This window comes from Heterodontus francisci, chromosome 4 (assembly GCF_036365525.1).
Source record: "Heterodontus francisci isolate sHetFra1 chromosome 4, sHetFra1.hap1, whole genome shotgun sequence".
Taxonomy (NCBI): domain Eukaryota; kingdom Metazoa; phylum Chordata; class Chondrichthyes; order Heterodontiformes; family Heterodontidae; genus Heterodontus; species Heterodontus francisci.
The window spans coordinates 111,095,519-111,117,768 of record NC_090374.1 but is presented as its reverse complement, the minus strand read 5'-3'; the positions used below and the strand labels follow the sequence as shown (position 1 = coordinate 111,117,768).

The following is a 22,250-nucleotide window of genomic DNA, read 5'->3' as shown; positions in this document are numbered from 1 at the left end:
GAGTCAGGGGTTTAAGAAGATGGTCTGCAATAGAGAAAAGAAGCCTGGGGTTATCTTTGCATTATAGGATGATCCTGGAATAGTGAGCAGTTTAAGTAGACAAGATCAGGACCCAATAGTTTTTTTTTTAAGTGGTCCAGCCAGATCTGTCAGTGGATAGCTAAACCAGTTGTCTGCCATATCCTTTCAAGTTTGCATCCCTTGAATTTAAGGGAGCGGAGATGAAGGCCGGACCAGAGGGAACAGGCAGGGTGAGAGAGAGTAATGGTTTTATTGCAAACTAGGGCATCAAAGATGGAGGGGAGGGTGCAGTTGAACAAATTTGTAGCTGCAGAAATATCTTGCTGAACAGAAGGCCAAAGGCTAGAGAGTTGGGATTTTGAAAGTGCCTTATCTGTAATTGATACGATGGGCCTAGCAAGACTAGAATTAGCAAGGTCAAGGGGATGGCTGTGAATATGGGTTGCAGAGTTTGCAAAGGGAGAGGTTTAGGGAGGATAAGAGTGCAGTGAACTCAGAGGAGAGAAGTCATGATGAGTTGAGATGGAGCTTGAAATCACTAAAGATGAGAAGTCGTTCGGTGCAGAGGCTGAGGGAGGAAAGCAGTAAAAGTATCTCGGTGAGAAAATTTTTATTGTACTTGGGAGGGCGGTAGAGAATGATAATTTTGAAGGAGAGGAGAGGGGGTGGAACAAGCTGAAATGCTCAAAATGCCAGAGGAGTAGAGGGTCAGGCCAAGGTGTGATCTGATGATAAGCACCAGACAACCACCACGACAGTCTTGGCAGGGCATTCCCTCAGTCAGATTTCTTTTAAGGCCATGAGTCGATGCAATCATCATAAGATCATGAATGGCAAAGGCCTTGTTCACAAATGAACGGACATTCTGGAAGGAGATTGGTAGAGGGGTGGTGAGAGCAGATCCACGGAGTCCACAGTTTCGGCAGTGGGAGGGGTGAGTCACAGTGAAAGGGAAGGCATTTGAGATACCGGCTGGGCTAAAAATTGACCAAGAGGAGGTACTGGAAAGCTAGCTGTACTTAAAGTTGATCAGTCATCAGGACCCGATGGGATGCATCCAAGGATGTTGAGGCAAATAAGGCTGGAAATCGTAAAGGTACTGGCCGTAATCCTCCTTAGATACTGGGGTGGTGTCAGAGGACTGGAGAATTGCAAATGCTGCACCCTTGTTCAAAAAAGGGTGCAACAGTGGCGCAGTGGTTAGCACTGCAGCCTCACAGCTCCAGCGACCCAGGTTCAGTTCTGGATACTGCCTGTGTGGAGTTTTCAAGTTCTCCATGTGACCGCGTGGGTTTCCGCCAGGTGCTCCGGTTTCCTCTCACAACCAAAGACTTGCAGGTTGATAGGTAAATTGGCCATTATAAATTGCCCCTAGTGTAGGTAGGAGAATCTTGGGGATGTGGTAGAGAATATGGGATTAATGTAGGATTAGTATAAATGGGTGGTTGTTGGTTAGCACAGACTCAGTGGGCCGAAGGCCTGTTTCAGTGCTGTATCTCTAAAAAAAAATACTATAGGCCAGTCAGTTTAAACTCGGTTATGGAAAAGCTTTTGGAAATGATAATCTGGGACAAAATTAACAGAAACTTAGACAAGTGTGGATTAATTAAGGAAAGCCAGCACGGATTCCTTAAAGGCAAATTGTGTTCAACTAACTTGCTTGAGTTTTTGATGAGTTAACGGAGAAGGCTGATGAGGGTAATGCGGTTGAAAAAGTGTGTACAGACTTCCAAAAAGCATTTAATAAAAAGTGCCACATAATAGATGTGTCAACAAAGTTGAAGCCCATGGAATAAAAAGGAACATGGATAAGAAGTTGGCTAAGTGACAGAAAAGGGAGTAGTGGCGAACAATTGTTTTATTAACCGGAGGAAAGTACACAATGGGATTTTCCACTGCTACATATTAATGACCTAGACTTGGGTGTACAGGGTACAACTTCAAAATTTGCAGACAATACAAAACTTGTAAGTATTTTGATAGACTCCAAGAGGACCCAGTCGGGCTGGTGGAATGGGCAGGAACGTGGGAGATGAAATTTAACCCAGAGAAGCAAGATATATTTTGGTAGGAAGAACGAGGAGAGCCAACATAAAATCAAGGGTGCAGTTCTAAAAGGTGTACAGGAACAGAGGGGCCTGGGGGTAAATGTGCACAAATCATTGAAGACAGCAGGGCATGTTGAGAAAGTGGTTAAACAGGCACTTTGGATCCTGTGTTTTATAAATAGGGGCATAGAGTACAAAGGCAAGGAAGTTATGATGAACCTTCACAAGACATGGCTTCGGCCTCAACTGGAGTATTGTGTCCAATTCTGGGCACTGCACTTTAGGAAGGATGTGAAAGCTTTAGAGGGGATGCAGAAACGATTTATGAGAAAGGTTCCTGGGATGAGGGACTTCAGTTACTTCAGGTTGGAGAAGCTGTGATTATTCTCCTTCGAGATGAGTAGGTTGAGAGGAGATTAGATAGAGGTGTTCAAAATCAAGAGGGGTCTGGACAGAGTAGATAGTGAGGAACTGTTCCCATTGGCAGAAGGGTCGAGAAACAGAGGGCACTGATTTAGGTGTTTGGCAAAAGAATCAACAGCGACACGAGGAAAAACATTTTTATGCAGCAAGTGTTTACCATCTGGACTGCACTGCCTGTGAGTGTGGTGGAGGCTGATTCAATTGTGGCTTTCAAAAGGGAATTGGATAAGCATCTGAAAGAGAAAGAAATTTGCAGGGCTACAAGGAAAGGGCAGGGGAATGGGACTAGCTGAGTTGCTCTCACAGAGCCGACATGGACACGGAAGGCTGAAAGGCCCCTTTCTGCACTGTAACTATCCTATGATTTTATTCTAGAATATAATACATTAAAGCACTATGTAGGGGAAATCTAATAGCTAATTTTATTTTTTTTAAATCTGATTGGTGAAATAAAATACAAACAGGCAAGAAGGCCTAGGATCCACAGTATTATGAATTTTAAGTAAGAGGATTAATTCAAACATTTTTAAAATATATAAAATTGCTACAGATCACCATTTCAAGTACTTTTTATATTATCTTACCTGATACTCCTTTTTTGATCCTTTGCATTTAACAGAGCCATAACTGCCCACAGTGTCCAGAGAAAACAAATCTGACAATTGGCTGTCAGTTATCCTCAGCTGAACCTGTTTTTTAAAAAAGTATATATTATTGAAACAAATACAACTTCACAGTATTTCAATTAACATTTTGTACTGATATTACTTATGCTTAGTTCTACTGTGTTTCCCTAAATTACAAGAGTGACTGCTCTTCCAAAGTACATCATACTGCACTTTGGGATTGGGGTGCCATATAAATGCAAGTTCTCTCTTTGCTGGAATGATTCGCATAAGGGAATAACATTTTTAAAAAGGTATTTATGTATTCAATTTTGCGTGCTTTGGAATAACCGGACTCTTGGAAATTATGAAATCTTGCCACCTGCGTATCAATTGACCAATCCGAGGGAAATTCTAAAAATCTAATCCAAAGGTGAGGAGAGGAAATTTTTATGGCATTATGCAAATATGATGCACAAAGTTCACTGCAAAGGTTATAGGAAAAAAAACCAATGCAGCAAATTGGTGTTCCCAGATGAGCGTAAAGACAGGTACTTCCCCATACCACCGCCCCCCACTTCTAGAAGTGACAGGAATTTAAAAGTTTAGCACTTGATTTGAAGGGAAGTCTAAATATCATATATAAAAAGGAGATTTCAGCACATATATCGATATCTTTTAATCCCCCCTAGCTATTCCATTTCATGTTCAAGTTTGCTGCTTAATGGCCAGTTAGAAATAGGAAAGAAGTGTATGGCTATTTCACTCTGTAAAACTTAGAATTAATTAACTTAATTAAAATTAATCAATTCCTTTAATAATTAAATTACATAATTTTAATGCAACATTATCACCTGCAACTATCTTTTTAAGTGAAAATAATTAAGAATTATTGAACTTCATAGCATTAAAACTCAATTTTCAGTCAGTTCAGACAGGTTAGAACTCATCAGCATTATTGAGCAAGTACACTGTACAGGTCTAGAATAGATATAATCGGCTGGATCTTTATGTGCAGGTGCACTAGAGGATGGGGGTGTCAGGTAGCTGATACCACAGGGGAGACCCAGAATTAAGTGCAGCGCATCTCTCAATGGCTTTTTAACTCAGCCTATCATTTCACTTCTGGGTTTCCTATCCAAATAGTATAAGTGGGTGTTACAACCAGGTGAGACAGGGGTCCAGGGGTTCCCTCTCAGCCTTTGCCTGGTTTAACTAACAGGATTGAATATTAAAAACACTGTGTTTTCGCTCCCCCTCAGTGAATCCTGGTTCACTGCTTTCCAATTGTAAGGCAAAGAAATCAGACAGCTTTCCTTTGATTTAAACAAGAAATGTGGAAACCTCTGATCTTAACCTCTAATTTGGTTATCGACTACAAATATGCGACGCGACCACGCTAGCATGCATACGTGACAAATGCACACGCAGATAGAGAGATAAAAAGTAGAAGGAATAAAAGGGAAAAGTTTGAGGCAATATCTGGTAGTTATTTACAGTCCTTTGAGTTTGATGTTGAGTCTTTGGTTGCCGGTAAGTCTTGCTGTTTGTTGGGGCCCAGTGCACGCTTTAACTTGTTTCGATGTAGTAGTCTTTACGTTCGAGGTTTACGTGTCTTCAGTGGGTCCGGAGGCTTGTGAGAAACCATTCCTGCGTTTGTAGATTCCAAAGCTCTTGGTTGGGGGGAGGGGGGGGAGGGGTGTAGTGCTGTCTCCCACCCCGACATGATGTGGATCACCAATGCCCAGCCCAATCTCTGTTAATTGAATCAGTGAGCAATTCTTTTATCTCTCCAAGCACAATCTTTTAGTATCCAAATGTCCTCCAGCCATGTGTCTGATGATCTCTTGTAAAACAAGTCATTTCTTCACTCCAACAACAGTTTAAAATTAATGGTCATATGACAAAATGAATATGCCTCATTCTTGGCAGGCGGGGGTCTTCATGACAGTGGGCATGACCCAACTTCAACTCCACTATCTAAAGGGACACTCCAAACATGCAAGTTGAAGGAATTTAGAGTTGTCATAAAGAGCGACAGACCTCTTGCAATGGAGTAGCGACAAAGGCTGGTGCCCACTTCAGTGACATCTCCCTGAATGTGCTGTTGGATGCTGCAAGGGTCCAGAGGGAGATACTTTTCACTAGTGACTGGAGGCAGAAACTAGATTCTGAGACAAAGAGTGCACGGTTGAATATTACCGAGAAGGTCAGCAGTAGTGCCACAGTAGATCCAATGCAGGAAGCGATTCAATGACCTCAGCAGGCCAGGAAAGGCAAGAGTGATGGCACACTGCCCTACACCCTGATGAGTGTATTATCCTAACCTCTCACTCTACCTTCTCAAGCCTGCTCCACTACATCATTCCTCACACTAACTTACTCTGCAGGTTCAACCATCCCTCTCTGTGTATGCACTTATTCACATCCTATCAATCCATTCACCACTGCCATTCACCCTCATCCTTACATGATGTCATGCCTTTTCCTCATAGTCACTATCAACATATCAACAAATGCTCTTCATCCATCAGGTCAACACATCTCATTACTCTCACTGATAGCTCTCTTCTTTTCTTCCTTGCAGGGAGAGGCTGAGACCCATATGTCAACAAACACTGAGCTATGACCATGTGCATAATGATAACTTCAAGCATTTTTACCTTCACAGTAATCATTCATGTCTTTCATCTCCCAGAGGGCCTTCATGTATCCAGCAGATAGTGGCACAGGTCATCCATGATGACTCCTCCTCAGATGACTTCTGAGTGTGCACCATCATTGGACTTATGCAGACCATGAGAAGCTCAGAGACTTGCACTTCCTTAGGACAACTAACAGATAGTGGGGTTTTCGGATGGTGACTTGTACTTCATAAGTGAACAAGTGCAGAAAGTGCAGTCAGGGACAGCAATGGAGGCCATGTCAGAGGGTGCAGGACTCTCCAAGCTCTGCTCAACTGAATGCAGATGCTCTACCTTGAGGGGTGACGACAAAGAAAATACATTTTGAGCAGCAGCTGAGAACGCAAAATTTCCAAGCATACTGTGCCCATTGCAGAGAATGGAGGAGTCTGTTTGTGCACGAGTGACTTGGTGGGCTGCATTTTCCCAAAAGGCAAGTAGTCCTGATGCAGGGACTAAATGCTGGCACCAAGCCCGCATGGGAGGACTGCAGGACTGGGAGGATTTTACCGTCAGCAGCCAATTAATAGGCCGCCACCAGGACCACCATCCAATTAAGAACAGTGGCAGGCCTCTTAGAGCTGCTGGCCCAGAGGTTTGGCAGCACCACCAAAGGGGCAGGCAGTGACATAGTGGTAATGTTACTGGACTAATAATTCAGAGCCCAGACTTATGCTCTGGGGGCATAGGTTCGAATCCCACCACAGCAGATGAGCTCCAAAATGCAGAGGATGTTGGCTAAGAGCAACTCAACAGTCAGAGCAGGGATCAGAGCAGCTTACTTCTTTCTCTGCTTACACCATGTAGAAATTAGTTAGTGTAAGAGTAAAGATTTGTAGCTGCAGAAGGGTATGCACATGGGTGTGCTATACAATTTTAGATTGTTAATTTTCTATTATATATTTGAACCACACAAATATTCTTTTGCACTACTTTTTTGTTGTCCTTTTTTGGTTGCAGGCTGACAAGTGGCCTTTATAGTTGTGTGATGCATAATGAGAAGGCATGAATTGATGCTGAACAATGTGGGAGCAGGGGGACTGTGAAAGGTATGCTAGGCTTTGTGCAGGACTGTTTTGCTTTAGAATCTCTAGAATTGGCCTTTATAGCCACTCCAGGCGCTGCTCCACACACCACTGACCACCTCCAGGTGCTTACCCATTGTCTCTCGAGATAAGGAGGCCAAAGACGTTTTGCTTTAGTGCCATTGTTGGGTGGTTGGTGGGGAGGGGGTGCAAAAGGAGCTTTAGCATGTGCTGGTGGAATCTAACTTAACCTTGCAATAATGAAGACATCCTGGAGAGCAATGTGTACCATTGTGGGCGCGTTTGTCTGCATCACCTTCCACCTCATCTTCCTCCTCCTGCCAGCTCCCCTCGGAATTGACCCAAGACTGAAGAGGTTCTGTGCTTTCCACCTGGTTCCTAATGCAGATTCATATCTAGTTGCTATGCAACGTTGTGCAGAGTGCAACACACCAAGACCATTCTGGAGACTCTGGCTAGTATACAGTGAAGGGCATCTCCAGATGTATTCAGCCACCTGAAGCGCATCTTCAGCATGCCGATGGCTTTTTTGATGACATATCTGGTCGTCTTTTTATCAGTCCCGGGCCTCATCCCTCAGTTTTCTGAAAGGTGTCATCAGCCATGTTTTAAGTGGATATCCTGAGTTCCAGCAGCCAGCCAGTAACTCTGCTTCGAGGTGCAAGATAAGGGAGGTCAGACTGCTGCAGAACAAAAGCATCATGGCAGCTGCCTGGGAATCTTGCACAGATCTGCATAATCATCTTTTTGTGGCTGCACACTAACTTCACATTGGAGGAGTGGAAACACTCCTGGGTGATGCATTGATGCCTTAATTGTCGCTTGCGTGCAGTCAATAATGCCCTGCACCTGTGGGAAGCCAGCCAGAGCAGCAAACTCAAGCGCCCGCTCATTCTGACTGGCACCATCACAGCACAAAACTGACAGCCTTGCAAACCAGTCATCAGTCACCTGCTTTATGCATTTCTGTGCCACTGACTGAGATATCCTCTCGAGCAAAGCAGTAGGAGGATCCAGAGACAAATAAAATTGAGGGTGCTCCACACTGACAATCATTGATAAAATGTGGCTACTGGGTCCATTTGGCAGCAGGTCTTGTTCCAGCAGGCTGCAAATATCTGCCACCTAATGTGATACCCTCAGCCTCCTGAGACACTAGTGTTCAGACATGTTGAGGAAGCTTATCCTCTGCCTATAGACTCTGTGTACTGGGTATGGCCTCCAGCGAGCTGCACCCCTCTGCTGAGCTCCTCTCTCCTATGGACCTGCAGGCTGTTGCTGGTCATCATGGTCCTCATCTGAGGTCCAATGTAACATATCAGCCCAAGCCTGGATGTTATCCAGGTCTGGCTGCATTTCTACACAGACTGCATCAGTATCTGAGCAGTTGTGATAAGTGGCAAGTAACATTCGCGCCACACAAGTGCCAAGCAATGACTATCTCCAATAAGAGAGAATCTAACCATCTCCCCTTGACATTTAACGGCATTACGATCGTTGAAGCCCCTATCAACATCCTGGGGGTTATCATTAACCTGAAACTGAACTGGAATAGCCATATAAATACCGTGGCTACAAAGGCAGGTCAGAGGCTCGGAATCCTGCGGTGAATAATTCACCTCCTGACTCCCCAAAGCCTGTTCATCTACAAGGCACAAGTCAGGAGTGTGGTGGAATACTCTCCACTTGCCTCAGCTCCAACAACACTCAAGAAGCTCGACACTATGCAGGACAAAGCAGCCTGCTTGATTGGCACCCCATCCACAAATATTCACTCCCTCCACCACCGACGCACAGTGGCAGCAGCGTGCACCATCTACAAGCTGCACTGCAGCAACGCACCAAGGCTCCTTCGACAGTACCTTCCAAACTCTTGACCTCTACCACATGGCATCAGATGCATGGGAACATCACCACCTGCAAGTTACCATTCCAAGTCTCATACCATCCTGACTTGGAACTATATCGCTGCTCATTCGCTGTTGCTGGGTCAAAATCCTGGAACTCCCTTCCTAACAGCACTGTGGGTGTACCTACCCCACTTGGACTGCAGCGGTTCAAGAAGGCGGCTCACCACCACCTTCTTGAGGGCAATTAGGGATGGGCAATAAATGCTGTCCTAGCCAGAGATGCCGACATCCCATGAATGAATTAAAAAGCATAAGAGCATCCAAGCTGAACTGATAGATCAGACCTCAAAAACATGGGTGACATCTCCAAACTGTAGATGAAACATCTAAAGTGTATAACATAACCTCTCAGCTTGAGTACTGTGAACAAACATTCCACAAGCAGATAAGAAAGCAGCTGTGAGTACTGAGTACTTATTTGCATATTTCTCTGACATGATGCCAGCCCCCTCAAATGCCACCATATTCTTGCCTTGCCTTCACTGGCAAGTTCCAGGAAGCTCGGGAAACCTGTGGATCCAATATCACACTAATTGAGCAGTTATCATGTGTAAATTGACATTTAATACTTAAGTGAAAAACAAATCAGCATTAAACATTGGTAAGACAAAACAAAAAACGACATATATAACCTACCTTGTTCTTTTGGAAAAAGCATTTCGATCCAAAAGAAAAAAGCAGTGGCTTTTTGTAGTCCAAAGGATGCTTACGGTGAACATCATCAGCTTTGTACTGAAGCATCCGCCCAGTTTTATTAATCATCCAATAGGGGCTATACAATGCTAGCATCACATGTCCAACATTGTATGTGGTCAGGATTGCAATATCCATTTCACCCTCTTCACTATGAGTTTTAAATTTGATTATTTCAATATCTGTTTGATTGCTTTTGATGGAGTATTCTCCAGCCCAATTATGTTCTAAATAATCAATAATAGTCAGTGTCAGTTTGGATTGGTCCAGTACAGCATTATGAAGCTGGGCAGAATGTCCTTCATCTAGAGTCAACTTCTGTTTTATACTTTCCTGCAACAGAGATTTTTAAACTATGATTATTATATTTATTTGTCAACATCTTCAGTACATTTGCACATATAAATAATATGTCTTAACAAACACTGGAGGACAAACACTGTATAGCTTTATTATTTTAAGAAGGAACTCTCAAACTTCTGAAATGGTACCACGGCCATTGTTGGGTTATACTAGATATTTGTCGCATGGCATTTTTATTCAGCTCTTGTAATAGAGCTGGTTAGTGTGCATCTAAGGCCGTGTGTCTTGTATGAAGATGGCATCTCATTCAATGAGATTAACAGATAGTTGTGAAGTGACACAGCTGCTGGCATCACTATCAGGACCCAAATGCAGCTTTGCTCTCTTTTAAGAGAGTGGACTGTTTAGGCTGCATGGTTGTAAAGTGACTTAATGGTAAATGTTCAGAGAGAAACTGAGTATCTATCAAGACCATATACATCACTGAGCCCAGCTGGGATGGGCAAGCAATCTCGCTTTCCCTAAGATACAAGGAATTTGTTGAGCTATTGGCTTTCAGACAGCATTTGTATGGAAGAATTGACTAAGCAAGCATAGAAAAGGTGTTTTAGTACAGAAAAGTTAATATCACTGAATAACATGTTGTGAACACATCCATTTTGAATCATAGTGCCATGAGTAAGCAAAGCAAAAATGAGAAGAGAGAGAAACTCATTAAAGAATTTAAACAAAAAAAATGCTTCAAAATGGAAATTCTACACTGAAAAGAATTGGTTTGGTTGTTTCATTCAGTGACATCAACTTTTCACTCAAGTTGGTTAAATAGAACAGTGAAAAATTACTTAAAATTGTGGAAGAGTTTTCAAATAACTCTAAACTGAATCAGAGTTCTCTGTAAAACAAGTAAGGAAACACAAAATGTTTTCTGCTGTTGACAGCAGTAATAAACTGCACTATTGCTGAGAAATAACTAGAAGAACATGCTAATTTATACTGTTTAGATGACGACAGATTATGTGAAATAGAACTCAAAGTAATAGGGTCATTGGGTCCCTATTTATGGTGGCAGGATATTACTATACATGGAGAAAGAATAACTGAGAATACAGGTACATACACAAAATACACAGGCAAACTTACCTCCATTAAAATAACACTGACTGTACAAGGCAAAAGATTTTGAAGAATTGCACTAGGCCATAAATGGAGAATATAAGCATTATTATTTTCATCAGGATTGTCAGATGCCAGTGTGTCGTGCGCTGCAACTATATTGATCACTAACGAGTCCTGCTCATCGCCTGTAGAAAACTGGCATTTGCGATGAAACAGTACTTCAGCACTTGTGTTTATGTGACCAAATGTGATAGCTTCACAGGGATCATATAGTTTCTTGTCTTTCATTATTAGCTGTAAACGAAGATCTGATCTGAAAAAAAATTAACAGAACAAATAATGTGTTAAATTAGGTATTTGATATTTCAGTAAGTATAAATTAAAACAAATGAATCCTGCAATTTGAAAGGGTATCAAAATTCAAGAGTTTTAGAAGAGATATAAAATGACAAATTCACATAAAAAGCTTCCTTTGCTCTGTTTCAAAACTAACAACAACCTGCACCTATATGACACCTTTATCTTTGCAAAAGATCCCAATGCACTTCAGAGAAGGAAGAAAGGAAAATGGCCACCAAGCCAAAGAAAGAGAAGTTAAGAGGGGCAATCAAAAGCTTAATCAAGGAGGCAGGTTTTAAGCTGTGTCTTAAAAATGGAAAGCAAAGTGGGGATATGGAAAGTTCAGAGAGGGAATGCCAAAGGAGACTAACAGCAGAATAGCCAATGGTGATGCAAAGGGATGGGGTGGTGCACAGACGTCCAGAGTCATTGGAACAGAGTTTTGTTGGGGCACCGGGAAAGGCTACTGTGAAGCTCTGGAGGGATTAGAACACAAGTATGAGAATTTTAAATTGCAACCGTTTTGAGGACGAAGAGCCAGTGCAGGTCAGTAAGGAAAGGAGTGCTGGGTGAGTGGGACATGGTGTTGGAATGGACATGAGCAGCAGTGTTTTGGATAAGCTCAGGTATATGGAGGGTGGAGACTGGACAGTCAGAAAAGCATTGCAATAATCAATGTAGACATGACAAAAACATAAGGATTTCATATGGGTTGAGGTAGAGGAGGAAGCTGATGATATAGGGAGGTGAATGTAGGTTGTCTTTGTGATGGTGAAAATACAGAGTTGAAAGCTTAGCTCTGGATTGACGATGACCCCAGCAGTGAACACATTTGGAGGGCTGTGTTTGTAAGATGGAGTGGGGTGGTAAAGGATGGCTTTGACCTTCTCAGTATTTAGCTAGAGATAACTGGATTATCCAAAACTACATTTCAGACACACATTGATGCCACACTCGGTCAAATGCTGACTTGATGTAAAAGACAGGCAACACTCATATCACCTCCGCAATTCAGCTCTTTCATCCATGTTTGGACCAAGACTGTAATGAGATTTGGGGCCAAGTGGTCCTGGCGGAACCATAACTGAGCATCAGTGAGCAGGTTATTGGTGACTAAGTGCTGCTTGATAGCACTGTTGATGGCACCTTCCATCACTTTGCTGATGATTGAGAGTGGATTAATGGGGTGGTAATTGGCCAGATTGGATTTGTTCTACTTTTTGTGGACAGGACATATTTGAGCAATTTTCCACATTGTCAGTTAGATGCCAGTTTTGTAGCTGTACTGGAACAGCTTGGCTAGTGGGGTAGCTAGTCTGGAGAACACGTTTTCAGCACTGCAGCCGGGATGTTGTCGGGGCTTATAGCCTTTGCTGTACCGACTGCACTCAAGCGTTTCTTGATATCATAGAGTGAATTGAATTTGCTGAACACTAGCATCTGTGTTTGCTGGGGACCTCAGGAAGGAGGAGGGATGGGGCCAAGTGGTCATAGAGTCATAGAGAGATACAGCACTGAAACAGGCCCTTTGGCCCACTGAGTCTGTGCTGACCATCAACCACCCATTTATACTAATCCTACATTAATCCCATGTTTCCTATCACATCCCCACCTTCCCCCAATTCTCCTATCACCTACCTACACTAGGGGCAATTTACAATAGCCAATTTACCTATCAACCTGCAAGTCTTTGGCTGTGGGAAAAAACCGGAGCACCCGATGGAAACCCACGCGGTCACAGGGAGAACTTGCAAACTCCGCACAGGCAGGACCCAGAACCGAACCCGGGTCGCTGGAGTTGTGAGGCTGCGGTGCTAACCACTGCGCCGCCCCATCGGTATTCCTGGCTGAAGATGGTTGCAAACAATTCATTGTCTTTCGCGATGACATACTGGGCTCTGCCACAGGGATAGGCACCGACATGTTGCACCTTGGACATCTGACAGAATTATTGACTCAGTCACAGACACGGCAGCAATTAACCTGCATATAAAGTGTATAGTCAATCTAATGCCATCAAAACACAGTCCAATTTAAAACACATTTCTCCCTATAAAGTAGCTAAGCATACAAACATCAATGGAGAGCAGCACAACTGTATGAGCGAGCCAGCTAGCAAAATAGTATGCAATGCCAATGAGAATTACTTGTTCTGGCTGAATAGAGCTAGCTACATCTGGTCACGGGTGATTGATAGACCTTATCAGATGACCTCTGTGGATACACACTGTGTCAGGAGTGAAAATTCATCCAATAAACCATAAGACTCAAGGAGAAGATCATTATTGTGGTTATTGAGGTGAGGCAGTAGAAAAATCAGCAATAGGAAGACGGACCATTTCTAACACTGCTATTGTCACAAGACAATTTAACCCATGATGATCAATGTTTGTGCAACTTCTCCACCTGCGTGTAATATATGTCTGAAGAAGGGCAGTGATCCCCAAATCAGGAGAATTTTATAGGATGGAGCAGATAGTACTTCAGAAGAGTCATGTAAAGCAGAAAAGCAGTGGGGAACAGGAAGGGACAAAGAGATTAACGGTAGGTAGCCAAGCTAGTTTATTTAGCTTGACAGGCCTGGATTCTAAAATACCTAAACAGCGCATCTCTCATGGACAAAATGTCATTTACTCACCAAAGCTAGCGACAAAATTAGATAAACACAATAACAAATAAAGAGTGCCCTTACTTTCCGCCAATAAAGCGATTCTCTTAAATTCGCTTACATCTAGATCCCAGCACTGTTGATTCTGATTCAGCTCTGACAAGATAATTATTAAGAAAAAGTTTTTCTGCAAAAAGTTGAGCAGTTGTTACTGCAAGTATTGTTCAGTTACAAAATGTCTGGTCACTATCTGTAAGATTGTACTCCAGACTAACCAATTTATGTTCAAGCCAAATCTCTTACCTGTTAGCAAAGATACACTTTAACGTAATGTAATTATATAATACAGACAACTTTCAAATGACATTGGTCACTCAGTTTACCTGCCCTCAAACTGGATTGTAAACATTGCGGTTACTGACCTTTGATATACTTGCAAAACTTGTCCTTTAATCCAATTCACAGCAAAAAAAAGTTAATGACAGTTTCTAACGTGGTCATTGAAACATAATAACGTTTTACTATGTCTTCCTTGACAGCTTTTAAAACTGCAAATCCACGTGGATTTTGTGAAGGAATCATAGCTAGATCATAGGGACAGGTGGGGATGTTTGGTAGGAATATGGGATTAGTGTAGGATTAGTATAAATGGGTGGTTGATGGTCGGCACAGACTCGGTGGGCCGAAGGGCCTGTTTCAGTGCTGTATCTCTAATCTAATCTAATCTAATTATAGATGAAGGGTTATTAAATTACATTGTATTTACTAACTATTGTAAATGGGTCAGCAGCATCCTGTTATTGTCAATATCATTCAGCTCTGTTGCACCATACTCCTGTATTCATGAGAAACCTACAGTGCTGACTTCTGGAGATTCCTTGGATTTTCTTGCTTATTTTCCCCTCGATGCAGGTTCTGGAACAATGTGATTCCAAATGGATAGCAGTAGAATTGTGACATTTATATAGATGTAAAAGTACAGCAACTTTCAACATGTCACTGAGCCTGTGGCCCAAGTAAAAGTAATGCATGCCAGGAGCATAGAAATCGAGACATTCCCTAAGTGACTTTTGCCATTTTAAGATGGTGTTTATGTAACACACAAACCTTTAAACTTGTGTTTAAAAATAACCTAGCTGCTAGGTTGTTTTAAAACACAAGCTTAAAGGCTTGAAGCATGAGTGTCCAACCTTTTCATGTGGGGGCGTCACATTACAATATTTATCTTACATAGGGGGCGGGAGAGACAATTTCAGAAAGATAAAGACATTAAAAATTTATCTTACCATTAATCAAAACAATAACTAATGTCCATTTTTGTGAAGATTTAAATAAGACTAATTTATTGATTTACTTTCTCTTCACTATGCTGGACACTGATTTAGCGAGATACCTGGCTTCTTTTTGCTTGCACAAGTAGTTAATGTCTGCCCACATACTTGTTGTAGCGATGCAGAGTATTCCGGATAGATGCCCATCTGTCATGAGCGATTTTGATCGCTCTCGCTCCCTCCTCTCTTTCTCTCTCTGTCTGTCTATCTTCACCTCCCTCTGTGTCCCATTTATCAGTCTTCCTCCCATCCTTTGTGTTGTCCCCTCCATTTCATCCTCCCCTCTCTGTGTCACCTTTCCCCCCACTCTCTCTGCCCCCACCCCTGCACCCCTCTCTCTCTAACCATTGCTGAGAGCAGGATCGGCGGTTTCTGAACTTTGGACAGCTTCGGGATTTTCTGGCAGGCTTTTAAAAAAAAAATCAGAACTCACCGGAAAGCCCCAAAGCTGTCCTGACAGGTGCTCGGAGCGGGAACAGCGGTTTCCAACCTTTGGACAGATTTCAGGTTTTCGGGCGGGTTGCAATTTGTTTTTAAAAGCCTACTGGAAAATCAAGAAGCTGTCCAATGTTCGAAAGCCACTGTTCCCACACTCAGCACCTGTTCGCTGTGAATATGGAAAGGTGCATTAATGAGCAATAGATAAAGATCTGAGCTTAGAAATTCCAATTCAGTTGCAAAACTGACACTTGCAATTTTTTTTTTTTTAAAAGCCAATCTAGTCGGAAAACAGCAGCTAATGGGATATTTCTCATCCCTGAAATTACCAGTCACAGACTGCAAATTTTTTTTTTCACCATGGACACTGGTATCTGTGTACGGACACGTTGCCAGCCCCTGCTCCATCATGAAGAATGAGGCGGCTCTTCCTGTTAGTTGTTTAATTGTCCACCTCCGTTAATGATTGGATATGGCAGGACTGCAGAGCTTTAATCTAATCTGTTGGTTATGAGATCACTTAGCTGCGTCTACAGCATGCGTCTTCTACTCTTTAGCATGCATGCCAATGGGACAGGACATACCCAATGATGGTGATGGTGATGTCTGGGACATTGGCTGAAAGGTTATGATTCTGTGAGTATGACAGTGCCAGGTTGTTGCTTGACTAGTCTGTGGAATAGCTTTCCCAATTTTGACAGAAATCTCCAGATGTTACTGAGCAGGACTTTGCAGGGTCAACTGGGCTGTGCATGCCTTTGGCATGTCCGGCGCCTAGATTGATGCCGAGTGATCAGTCTCATTTTATTCTATTCAACATTCTCGTAGCAGCTTGCTGGGCCATTACAGAAGACAGTTAAGAGTAAATTACATTGCTGTGGGTGTGGAGTCTCTCATGGGGAAAACCAGTTAGGACATTAGTGAACCAGATGGGTTTTTATGACAATCTGTTAGTTTCATAGTCACCATTACTAAGACTTGCTTTTTATTCCAGATGCATTTAATTGAATTTACACTTTCCAGCTGTGGTGCTGGGAATTCAACTCACGTTTCCATTAACATTAATCCAGGCCAGAGTTACTAGTTCAGTAACATAACTATTATTCCATCATTCCCATGATGATCTGGAACGAACTGACTGAAAGGGTATTGGAAGCAGATCAATAACTTTCAAAAGGGAATGGGATAAATGCACGAAAAGGAAAGGGCGATGGCTGAAGAGCAGGAGTGGGACTAATTGTACAGCTCTTTTAAGAGTCCGCAAAGACACGATAGGCTGCGTAGCCTCCTTCTGCACTCTATAGACATTAAGACACAGAAGGAGGCAGTTCAGCCTATCAAGTCCATGCTGGCTCTCTGCAAAGCAACATAGTCAGTCCCATTCCCTCGTTCTGCCCCCTTATCCCTGCAAGTTTATTTCCAAGTACCCAACCAATTTTCTTTTGAAATCATTGATCATTTCTGCTATCACCACTCTCGTAGGCAACAAGTCATTACCACTTGATGTGTAAAAAAGATCTTCTTCACACCCCTGTGCATCCCTTGCTCAACACCTTAAATCTGTGTCCCCCTAGTCCTTGTACAATTAGCTAAAGGAAACAGCTTCCCTTTGTCTACCTTATCTAAACCGGTCATAATGCATCAAATTTCTCCTCAATCTCCTTTGATCCAAGGAGAACAACCCCAGCTTCTCCAACCTAACCTTTTAGCTGAAATCCCTCATCCCTGGAACCATTCTGGTAAATTCCCACTGCACCATCTCAAGGACCCTCATACCCTTCCTTAATTATGGTGACCAGACTAAATGCAATTTCTAGTTGTGGCCTAACCAGAGCTATATGAAGGTTCTGCATAACTTCTGCTTTTGTACTCAATGCCTCTATTTATGAAGCCCAAGATCCCATATGCTTTGCCAACCACTTTCTCAATATGTCCTGCCAACTTCAAAGATGTGTACACGTGAACCCCAGGTCCTCAGTCCCTGTACACTCTTTAGAATGGTACCATTAAATATATATTCCCTTTCCCTATCCCTTTAGCCAAAATGCATCACCTCACACTTCTATATATTAAATTCCATCTGCCACTTATTTACCCATTCTGCCAGCCTATCTATGTCCTGCTGTATATCAAAAAAGCTGTGATCCTAGCACTGACCCTTAGGGAATACCATGATCCACCATCCCTCCAGTCTGTTAAGCAACTATTTACCACAACTCTGCCTTCTGTCCTTAAGACATTTTTTATCCAAACTGATACTGGCCATCCTATTCCACGAGCCTCAATTTTATTAACCAGCCTTTTATGTGGTAATTTGTCCAACACTTTCTTAGAATGCATATAGACAACATCCATTGCATTCCCTCCATCAAAAAAATAAATTAGACGAGTCAGGCACAATCTGCCTTTTACAAATCTGTCTGGCTCTCCTTAATTAACTCAAACCTCCAAGTGCCTGTTGAGTTTTTCCCTCATATCGTTTCTAAAGCCTTATCCAACATTGATATTAAACTGACCAGCTGGTTGTTACTAGGAATGTTCTTACACCCCTTCTTGAAAAAGGGGGTCACATTTGCCACTCTCCAATCCTCTGGAACCTCCCCCATATCTAGGGAAGATCATGGCAAGCCCTTGTGCTATCTCCACCCTCCTCTTCCTTTAGCAACCTGGGATGCAAACTATCCAGACCAGGTGACTTTAAACAGTCTAAGTAGTCAGCCTTTCCAGTACATCCTCCCCATCAATTTTCACCCTATCCATTACCTGTGCCATCTCTGCTTCTACCAATATTTTGTCAGCATCTTCTTCCTCAATAATCACTGATATAAAGTACTCATTAAATATATTAGTATTGCCCTGTGCCTCTAAGCATATATTACCCTCTCTGCCCCTCGTAGGAACCACCTACTACCTGCTTATTACTTACAAACCAGTAGATTTTTGGGTTCCCTTTTATGTTAACTGCCATTCTATTCTCCTATTCTCTCTTTTGCTCTTCAATTCCCCTGTCAACTTATATTTGGCCTGATTCTCATTTGAAGAATTCATCTGACACACACTTTTTTGTTTTATCATATTCTCTATCTCCTTCATCATCCTAAGAGGCATGGCTTTAGTTCCTCTACTTTTCACCCTTGTTGAAATGTACCTAGCTTGCATCTGAAATATCTCCACCTTAAAGATCACTTCCTGTCAATCGTTGGTTCTATTTTACCCTGGCTAGATCCCCTTTCATCCCATTGAAGGTCACCCTTTTTCAATTCATAAGTTGCACTTTAGATTGTTCCTTGCTCTTCTCCTTTACTAGCCTAAACCTTATGATATGATGATCACTCTTACTCAAGTGTTCCCCACAGACACTTGGCCCACCTCATTTCCCAGCACCAGATCAAGCAATGCCTCCTTTCTGGTTGGATAGAGAACATATTGGTCAAGGAAGTTCTTCTGGACACATTTCAGAAATTCCTACCCCTCCTTTCCCTTTACTCTAACATTATTGTGTATTTCAAGTCCCCTAATATCACCACTCTTGCACATCTGTGATTTCCCTGCAGGTTTGCTCCACTCTCACCATTTGGAGGAACCATTCGATGATGCCAATTTCATCAATTCTTATATGATTATGAGCCTTTTCTACGATTGGCCACCCCATCATCTCTCCATGGTCTTCCATGATACCACACCTTTCTCGTTTAATTCCGATCCTCCCATATCGAGGGAAGATTGAAAGATTATGGCAAGCCCTTGTGCTATCTCCACCCCCCTTTTCCTTTAGCAACCTGGGATGCAAACTATCCTGACCAGACAACTTTATCCAGTCTAAGTATAGTCAGCCTTTCCAGTACATCCTCATCAATTTTCACTATATCCATTACCTGTACCATTTCTGCTTTTACCGATATTTTGTTAGCATCTTCTTCCTTAATAAACACTGATAAAGGATTTATTAAATTTATCAGCATTGCTCTGTGCCTCTAAGCATATATTACCTTCTAAGTCGCTAGAAGGAGCCACTCCACCTCTTACTTCCTGATTACTTACAAACCAGTAGATTTTTGGGTTCCCTTTTACGTTAACTGCCATTCTATTCTCATGTCCTCTCTTTTCTTTGCCAGTTTTATTTTCCTCTTCAACTCCCCTCTCAAATTATATTTGGCCTGATTCTCACTTGAAAAATGCACCTGACATGCATCATACACCCTCTTTTTTTTGTAACAAACTTAATGGCTTCTCCATTAATGCCTCCGAGACCGATTCTCGTTTCAGCCTTGGGCTCTTATGGGGTCAAGAATAAAATCTATTTGGTTAAAACGAAAACAATAGAGGTACCGTTACACTACTAGGTGTATTCTATCATTCACCAACTAGTGGGAAAGATGGAGGAGCAAATTTGCAGGGAAATTACAGAGGTGCAAAAGCTATAAGAGTAATGGTAATGGGGACTGTAATTATCCTAATAAAAACTGGCATTGTAATAGTACAGGGCAGTGAGATGGAAGAGAGCTCATAAAAGTGTGTTCAGGAGAATTTTCTTGATCATCATGTTTCCAGCCCAATGCGGAAGGAGGCATTGCTGGATCTGCCTCTGGGGAACGAATTTGGTCAAGTGAATCAAGTGTCAGTCAGGAACTTTTAGGGATCAGTGATCATTGTATCATAAGATTTAGGTTAGCTATGGAAAAGGACAAGGAGCAATCTAGAAAAAAAATATGTATTTTTAGGAGGGGCAATTTCAGTGGTGTGAGAACAGATCTGGCCGAGGTACATTGGAATCAAACACTGTAATGGAACAACGGGTTCCCTTTCAAGAAATGGTCCCAGTACAGTCAAGGGACATTCCCAGGAGGGGCAACCAAAGCCAGAGCTTCCTGGACGATAAAAGAGTAAGATTAAGCAGTAAAAGGTTGAATATGATAGATGTCAGATTGATAATACATGTGAAGACATGAATATAGAAAGATCAGAGGGGAAGTGAAAAAGGAAATAACAGAAGCAAAGAGAGAGTAAGAGAAAAGACTGAAAGGCAATCCAAAAGTCTTCTACAAGAACTTAAATAGTAAAAGGCTAGTAAGAGGAGGGGTGTGGCCAATTAGGGACCAAATATGAGACCTATGCATGGAGGCAGAAGTCATGGCTGATGGACAATGATGAGTACTTTGCATTTGTCTTTACCAAGGAAGAAGATGCTGCCAAAGTCATAGGTAGTTGAGATACCGGATGGGCTAAAAGTTGATAAAGAGGAGGTATTAGAAAAGCAGGCTGTACTTAAAATTGATAAATCACCACACCGAATGGGATGCATTCAAGGATACTGAGGGAAATAAGGATGGAAGTTGCAACGGTACTGCCCATAAACTTCCAATCCTCCTTCGATACAGTGGTAGTGCCAGAAGACTGTGTTCAAAAAAGGATGCATGGATAAAGCCAACAACTATCAGCCAGTTTAACCCGGTGGTGGGAAAGTTTTCAAAAACGTTAAACCACGACAAAATTAAGTCAGCTGGACAAGTGTGGATTAATTAAGGAAAGCCAGCACAGATTTGTGAGAGGTAAAATCAAAATACTGCAGATGCTGGAAATCTGAAATAAAAACAAGAAATACTGGAAATACTCAGCAGGTCTGGCACCATCTGAGCAGAGAGAAGCTGAGTTAACGTTTCAGGTCAGAAACCCTTCTTCAGAACTTCTCAGAACAGGCTGATGAGGGCACTGCAGTTGATTTGGCATATGTGGACTTCCAAAAGGCACTTGATAAAGTATCACATAATTGGATTGCCAAAAACATTGAAGTTCATGGAATAAAAGTGACAGTGGTAGCATGGCTACAAAGTTTACTGAGTGGCATGGAACATACAGTGGTGGTGAACAGCTGTGTTTCAGCCTGGAGGAAGGTACAGAATGGGATTCCCCAAGGATCGATACTAGGATCACTGCTTTTCATGATCTAGATTAATGACTTTGACTTGGGCATACAAGGCACAATTTCAAAATTTACAGACGACACAAAACTTATAAGCATTGTAAACTGTGGGGAGGATACTGATAGACGTCATGAAGGCACAGGCAGGCTGGTTGAATGGACAGATAAGTGGCAGATGAAATTTAATGCAGAGAGTACAAAGTGATATATTTGGTAGGAAGAACAGGAGGCAATATAAATTAAGGGGTGCAATTCTAAAGGGGGTGCTGGAATGGAGAGACCTGGGGGTGTATGTGCATCAATTGTTGAAGGTGATAGGAAAGGTTGAGAAAGTGGTTAATAAGGCATAGCGGATCCTGGGTTTTATTAATAGAAGCATAGAGTACAAAAGCAAGGAAGTTATGATGAACCTTTATAAAACACTAGTTCAGCCTCAACTGGAGTATTATGTCCATTTCTGGGCACCACACTTTTAGGAAGGATGTGAAGGCATTAGAAAGGGTGCAGGAAAGATGTACAAGAATGCTTCCAGGGATGAGGGATTTCAGTTACAAGAATAGATTGGAGAAGCTGAGGCTGTTCTGCTTAGAGAAGTTTGAGAGGAGATTTGTTAGGTGTGTTCAAAATCATGAGGGGTCTAGTAAACTGTACCCATTGGTGGAAGGATCAAGATCCAAAGGACATTGATTGAATCTCTGGCATTTTACCAGCGCCAATGGACAACATGCCACGTGGGGAGATCGCCCAGTAAAATGTGGTGGCTTC

The 22,250-nt window shown here is 42.3% G+C and overlaps 1 protein-coding gene across 1 annotated transcript in view; it reads right to left on the bottom strand.

The window, feature by feature from the left end:
* The window catches only part of vps13a (vacuolar protein sorting 13 homolog A), a 609,759-nt gene that overhangs the window by 189,030 nt on the left and 398,479 nt on the right, over positions 1-22,250 (bottom strand). Inside the window, exons 47-49 of the mRNA XM_068029994.1 lie at positions 10,874-11,162; positions 9,374-9,763; positions 3,077-3,181 (exon numbers count right to left, since the gene is read on the bottom strand). Of these exons, the coding sequence (XP_067886095.1) occupies positions 3,077-3,181; positions 9,374-9,763; positions 10,874-11,162 (784 nt within the window). The remainder of the gene's footprint in view (positions 1-3,076; positions 3,182-9,373; positions 9,764-10,873; positions 11,163-22,250) is intronic.